A 6934-nucleotide genomic window follows, 5' to 3' on the forward strand; every position below is an offset into this window, starting at 1 on the left:
TGATCTTTTGGGGAGAAGGCTCCTCCCCTCAAGGGGTTTCTCTTCAAGATTTTCCTCCTAGAAGTACCCTAGAGCTCAAATGGAAGAGGTTGGATTGAGAGAAGTGTCCTTACAGAAATGTGACTGATCATAAGTGGTGCCTCTCAGCCTTTAAAATCTGTGAGATTGTATGCCCTGAATCCACCATCTCTAGCCCTGCTTTCAGTACCCAGCAAGTGCCCACAGTCATGTATGCCCAAAAATATCTTTGTGTTTTCCTGATGGCACTCCCCTTTTTGCCCACCAAACCCCTTCAAAATGAGGCTCACTCAACCTGCTCAGAATGCTGTTTTCTTTAATGGAAGAGGTAAGAGAAGCTCTGACACAGATCTAAATGTGATGAGGAGAAGGCTTGAGGCAGAGGAACGGCCTGGCTGGTTTGGCTTCCTGCTGCCGCTCAGTAAGGGCAGAGATAAGGGCAGCACTTGGGTGGCGGGAGGCACTTGGATTCCACGGAGTATGTCACCTCCTTGTCACACACCCCTGGCGGCAGGCAGAATTCCTTCACGAACTTTTTGTAGTTACTGGTCTTTGACAGGCCGGTGTTGCACTCCACCTTGCGCTCCGCTGACACCGTCACCTTCCCGTCCTTCACCGTCACTGTGATGTCTCTGGGGTCAAAACCCTTCACATCGATCAAAGCCAAATTTTGACCACTGCACGAGTTCAACATCATGCCAAGTCTTTTCGTTCTGGAATTAAAACGAGAGACCAGTCTTTACTTTCCCGTATCCCTTGCAATTTATTTCTCCAAAATGGCTATTTTGCTCCCACCCTACTTACCTGTATCAACCTTTGCTCCCGATAGCAATGTCAAACCTCCCTTTATCCTACCCTAAAGGTTGCCAATGCCCGTAGGGAGCAGGCAGCTCTCTCTTACCTCTCGTTTCTCGCAGCGATGCACCTTCTCCGGAAGCAGGGCTGGGGCAGGCAGCAGCAGGAGAGGACGCAGCGGTTCAGGCGGGCCGAGCACAGCCTCTCCCGGAGCAGCTGCAGCCGCAGGTCCAGCAGCCTCATCTGCCTGTTGATGTGCCGCAGGTTCTGCATGCTGTCCTCCGGGAAGTAACAGTGCGACATTGTCAGGCTGTAAGTGTGTCAGGGCAAGAGCGGTCTGGAGCGCCCTGAGAGCTTCATCTGCTGCTGAGCCTGGGGCAGGGCTGCCGTTTTTCCCGCAGCCTCCCGGCGCTGCCTCACGGCTCCGCGGGCCCGGCCGCCACCGTTCCGCTGTCACCATGGCAACAACGGCCGGGCCCGCGCTCAGCCCAGGGCCTGCAGCGCCCGGCCCGGCCGGGGATGGACATGGCAGGGACAGGCTGGGGATGGACCCGGCAGGGACAGGCTGGGGATGGACCCGGCAGGGACAGGCTGGGGATGGACATGGCAGGGACAGGCTGGGGATGGACCCAGCAGGGACAGGCTGGGGATGGACACGGCAGGGACAGGCTGGGGATGGACATGGCAAGGACAGGCTGGGGATGGACACGGCAGGGACAGGCTGGGGATGGACCCAGCAGGGACAGGCTGGGGATGGACACGGCAGGGACAGGCTGGGGATGGACATGGCACTGAGACAGGCCAGGGATGGACATGGCAGGGACAGGCTGGGGATGGACATGGCAGGGACAGGCTGGGGATGGACCCGGCAGGGACAGGCTGGGGATGGACCCGGCAGGGACAGGCTGGGGATGGACCCGGCAGGGACAGGCTGGGGATGGACATGGCAAGGACAGACTGCGATGGACATGGCAGGGACAGGCTGGGGATGGACCCGGCAGGGACAGGCTGGGGATGGACATGGCAGGGACAGGCTGGGGATGGACCCGGCAGGGACAGGCTGGGGATGGACACGGCAGGGACAGGCTGGGGATGGACACGGCAGGGACAGGCCGGGGATGGACACGGCAGGGACAGGCTAGAGATGGACACGGCACTGAGACAGGCCAGGGATGGACCCAGCAGGGACAGGCCGGGGATGGACATGGCACTGGGACAGGCCAGGGATGGACATGGCACTGGGACAGGCCAGGGATGGACATGGCAGCAGGACGTGTGCGCAGTGGCTGGGCTGCAGAGCCCCACGGGCCTTGGGGAGCACAACTTGCATGCAGCTTTGTACACAATGTTGCTTCAGCGTGGCTGCCCAAAATTCCCAACAATGATACTGACCATCAGCTTCCATCCCGTCATCTCTGACAAGGTCTGGAGCCCAAGACATGAAACATATTCCCTGGGACTGGCCTGTGACACAAAAGCTAATCCCAGCCTCAGCAGCGCCAACACCCTTGTCTCTCAGGCATCTGCCCAGTGGCAAGCCAGATGATGTGTTATTTTCCCAAGGTGAAATATGAATTTGACTTATCAAAAAAATCAAAATAGCCATATTATTTTATATTTTTATATTTTATATTATTTTATATTGAATGGTAGCCTCATCCATAAAAAGAAATAAATTGCTTTGTGCTTTATTACTCATAAAAGGCATCACTTTTTTGGTCTGAAGATCAATGTTTTATTTAAAAGCTGAATTCAAAGGCTGACAACATGTGAAGTGTCCCCCTTGTGTGGAGCCTGCACACCCCTCTGATGGCACTACTTTGTCTTTAAAACTCTGACACTATTCTCTTCAGCTCTACATGAAAGAGTCCTTCAGGAGGTCTCTCTTGCCTGCTGAGCCTGAACCCTTTATTTCCCAGAGGGGGTTTTGTTTGCCAAGCCCAGTCTGAAGAGATGAGGTCTGGAGCCGATCACTTGAACTGAGCTGATCACTCTAATCAAGCTCAGTCTCCCTTCTGATACACGAGTAGGGACCACAAATGCCCCTGCAGAGCAAAGATGCTGAACACAAGGGTGTGTATCAAAACAAAACTTCTGCGGGGAAAGGAACAGCTCAAGAAACAATTTGAAGCTAAACCTTCCTGGTACATGAAACTGGGGGGTTGAGGATTTGCCATGTGCCCCACAGGAGATTGAGGAGGGTCTGCAGGCAGTGGGTTGCTGACTCCTTTGGGATGCATCTTTATGCCAAGGGATGTGAGCTTTTCCCCACAGGCATGCTCATCCAGGGAGACTGTCCCCAGAGCAGGAGAGCATCAGCATGGTCTGCAAGCAGAACACTGAGCAGAGGGGCCTGCAGGCAAAATAACCTTGGGGGGGCATCACCACATACCATACACAGGATAGCAGGTGTGTGTGGACACAAATCAACCAAGCAGGTGCTGGCCAAGCTCTGCTCTCCTCCACTGCCCCCTTTCCCACCATCATCACAGGCAGAAGGGCAGTACCCAGCAGTGCTGTTGGCTTGCATTGCCTTGGGAGCAGTGTGTGCTTTGCCTTGTCTCACTGTATCCCAAAACCTCCCAGGAAATCCTGCAGTTGGATGAAACACTGTGCCCACTGTGGAATTAATTAATCCAGGGATGACAACACTGGTTTATAGAGACTTCCCAAAACACCCCTGTGTGGAGCTCCTCATCCCCAAGGGCTCTCTCACACCAGCCACATACCTGCACTTATGTTTGCAAGCAGTGTTTAAAAAACATAAAAGCCTATCTGCAGGCAGGATGTTTTTGTAATGCTCTGAAAAAAGGGCTGTAGCTTTTAAAGCAATGGAAATATAGAGCTCTGAAAGTAATTTGTAGCCTTGTTTTCCATTACTGCAGCAGCTAAGCAATGTTGGTAAAGATTTTCTTCATGCTTCTATTGCTGTTTTTCGTTACTCACACACTTTTCAAACTTTTGGTCTTCTGCTGCAAATTGTTCACTTTGCACATATAAGAGATGGATGGGTGGCTAGACTAGACAACTCAATAATTATGTTTCATCTTATATTTTATGAAATTTCTATGAAGATCTGCATGGCAATCATCGTCAGTGTGACTTCCTAGAGGCTGAGCAGAAGTGGGAACCTGCTGTGGCTGACAAACGACTCTCTTGGTCATATGTACTTGGAGAGAGCTTTGGAAAGTGGTTCCTGCCTCTTTCTACCACTAAGCACTGTTTGCAGATTACAGCAGCTGAGTATTAGAAATTTAATTTCAGTGTTCTCAGATATATGTGGTCATTTCCAGTAATGCCTCCAGAGAGCTTACAGTCTGTGGGTGTCATTTTTAGGAAAGGGGCCCTCAAAAGCATTCAGAGAAGAAGGACTGATCTGTCTCTCTTGGCAAATGAGGATGGGCTGCCTGGAATCCCTTTACAGGCTTTCACTCCCTTTGGGTGCTGGCAGCACACAGAAACCCATGCTCTTAACAGCTCTAAGGAGTCAGATCCCACCTCAGGCTGGTACATGAAAGCCAAAAACTGTTAACAATAAAAATCCCTGAATTACAGCGATTTCTGAAAAGATGTGACTCTGTAATAAGGGTTGGGCTCTTGACTCATGAGAAGCTATTTGATTAACAGAAACAGCTCACTCCTGAGGCAGGCTGATCTGCCATGTGCTAAACAAGCATTTCTTGATAGGCTGCTTCCCACAGCCACAGCCGTGTTCTCCACTTCCTCCCCAGCTTCCCTGCATCAACGTGCTGTGCTGGGCTGGAGCAGCCTCAGATGGGGTGGGATGGATGGCTGAGCCAGGCCATGAGGATCAGGCTGGAAAACATCACCCACTGTGAGTAATGCTGCTGCTGCTGCCTCTGGGATGTATCAGGAAGAGTGTTGTACTGCAGGAAGGTGAGCTGCTCTGTAATTATTTCCTGTGAGCTGTGGGACAGCTTGCCTGCCCTTCTGGGCACGGATGGGTAATTATGGGCCCACACTAGAGGAATAAGCAACCTCGTGCATGTGACTTGGACAATGTCACTACTGTGGAGCTGGTGATTCTCAGGCACAAGGAAGTGGCACTCACATTTCTGTGGGTCTGCCTAGCTGGCCTCAATTGAAAGGAGCACCAAGCACTTCCTGGAAGGTAGATGGACGAATAAGAATTGTTTTGAGTACAGATCAACTCCACCTTGAGGGTGTGCTGTCTGTCATTTCAAGAACCAACTCAGCTCCATTTCCCTAGGAGAAGGAGGGACTTCTGGCACACAGTGTGTTACTGCAGCTGCTGGTGGGGTAGTTCCAGTACTTCTTCTGGTAGAGAGGATTTCTTGGTGTTTCTCTTTCACTGCAAGTCAGCTGGTGCTGTAAATGCAATGTGGAGTTGCTGGTGGCATGCTGGTACGTGGGTGCTGCATGTTACTGGGACATGGAGAATCAGCAGGGTAATAGCACTGTGGTTTCAGCTTTAGCAAGTCCCTGCCCAGTGAAGCCAAGGTGAATTTTGACTTCTATGAAGACCAAGCCCCATGTTTGGGGATGTTAAGGAAGCGAGTCCACTAATGAGCCTAACTTGCAAGTGCTGCTTTGAAATTGTCTTTACTAATCAATGGAATAGGAAATCCTCCTGTTTTGTATCTGCTGCAGTCCTAGGGAGTCTGCACAGTCAGCTCTGATCTGGCATGAGGAGGAGAATGAAGGAGTACATGTGCTACAGCATCCATGTCTGATCCAGCCCTTGTCAGTCTCACAGGTTGTCTTGAACCCACTCCCACAGTGACCTCAAAGACAACATCTCAACACAGACAAGTCAAACACAGAATAGATTCTTTGGCTCCTTAAGCATCCCTGGCTGTCAAGGTCTTTCTGATACCCATGATGCTGAGAAGCTCCTCAAATATAAAAGCACAATGGAGCAATGGAATCTGGCAGATGTCCTTCATTGCTTACTGTCAGGTGTAACTCTCTCCCCTTGTTCATAGCACAGAGCCAGGGACCTCTCCACTCTGAGTCCACTGAGTTCATAGAGTCCAGTGAATTTCCTGGGGAGTCCACAGAGATGGATTTGAAGATACTCCATATGACCTGAAACTCAAAAAAAAGCTCCTAAAAAAAGTCCTCAAAAAACACCCCGCACAACTGACCAAACAAATAACCCAACCCTAAACCTCCAAAACCCCAAAATCTAACTCCCAGGGCTGGAAGCACTGCTATCTTCTTTGCCCTTTCAAACACAATTCCTGAATTAACCATTCCTTCAAGGTTTCTCTTGGTCTCTTTTGAGCAAGAGCACATCAAGTTCAGCAAGTACAGATCAATTCAGAGTGTGGTCAACATATTTTCAATACCAGGTTTTGACAGTGTCTGAAGCACTGATTTACAGGTATCAGGCAGAATCTATCAACACCCCAATCACCTTCTTGAGTGGGGTATAGGGATATCACTTGAAGCTGAGTCTGTACCAACCCTCAGAAGAAATCCAGGTGTTGTTTAACTGAGAATGCAATTGCATACAGAGCACTGTAGCCACACACTGCACTCAGGTAAGCATGTGCTCAAATGGATAATAATGATCATTTCCTCCTCTTCTCATTTCCATATGGAACAGAAGTAATTAGCCATGTAACTGTGCCCCTAAGTCCAGTCAAGTATTGCTGAAAGGCTTGGAGCAGACTCAGGTGTCAGGCTCCAGCTCAGCCTCCTGCTCCTTGGAGTGACTTCCAGTATGAACCTGTGGAATTAACTCCTGGGATGGTATTTCTGGATTGCCAACACACTGTTTATGTAAATGAGACATCCTTTGATATTCTCTTGGTTTTTCCAACATATTTAACACTCTTTAACCTTCATAGGAAAAAATACTCATGCTATATCAATAACTGCTTTTTATATCTTTCCTCAAGGAATTCTTTCTCCACTTGAAACTCATAATGGAGCAGTTGAATTCCTTCAATTCAAATTTAAATGATTCATCAAATATTTTGCACTAACTCCTCAAGCTACTGCTCAGACACACTGATGCTTAGTCAACTTTTTTTAAGAGTTGTCTTTTCCTTGTTTTCCTAGTGCTGTCCTAACATGTCGTCCTACTAAATAATGTTCCTGCATTATCCTGGGCTCTCTCCCACTCCTGCTC

At 49.8% G+C, this 6934-nt stretch overlaps 1 protein-coding gene across 1 annotated transcript; it reads right to left on the minus strand.

Moving 5' to 3' along the window:
- Positions 1-317: 317 nt before the first annotated feature.
- Positions 318-1268, minus strand: ODF1 (outer dense fiber of sperm tails 1). Its single transcript, XM_066547626.1, has 2 exons — positions 920-1268; positions 318-731 (listed from the first exon to the last, which is right to left on the minus strand). Exons 1-2 carry the CDS (start codon positions 1114-1116, stop codon positions 437-439), a joined length of 492 nt encoding a protein of 163 aa, XP_066403723.1. The 5' UTR covers positions 1117-1268; the 3' UTR covers positions 318-436.
- Positions 1269-6934: the final 5666 nt, after the last annotated feature.

The sequence above is a fragment of the Molothrus aeneus genome, chromosome 1, assembly GCF_037042795.1.
Source record: "Molothrus aeneus isolate 106 chromosome 1, BPBGC_Maene_1.0, whole genome shotgun sequence".
Lineage (NCBI taxonomy): Eukaryota > Metazoa > Chordata > Aves > Passeriformes > Icteridae > Molothrus > Molothrus aeneus.

Coding starts and splice junctions, on each gene's coding strand:
- ODF1 (XM_066547626.1), bottom strand. CDS start 1,116: ATGTCGCACTGTTACTTCCCGGAGGACAGCATGCAGAACCTGCGGCAC. Junction 732..919: donor ATCGCTGCGAGAAACGAGAG/GTAAGAGAGAGC, acceptor TTTTAATTCCAG/AACGAAAAGACTTGGCATGA.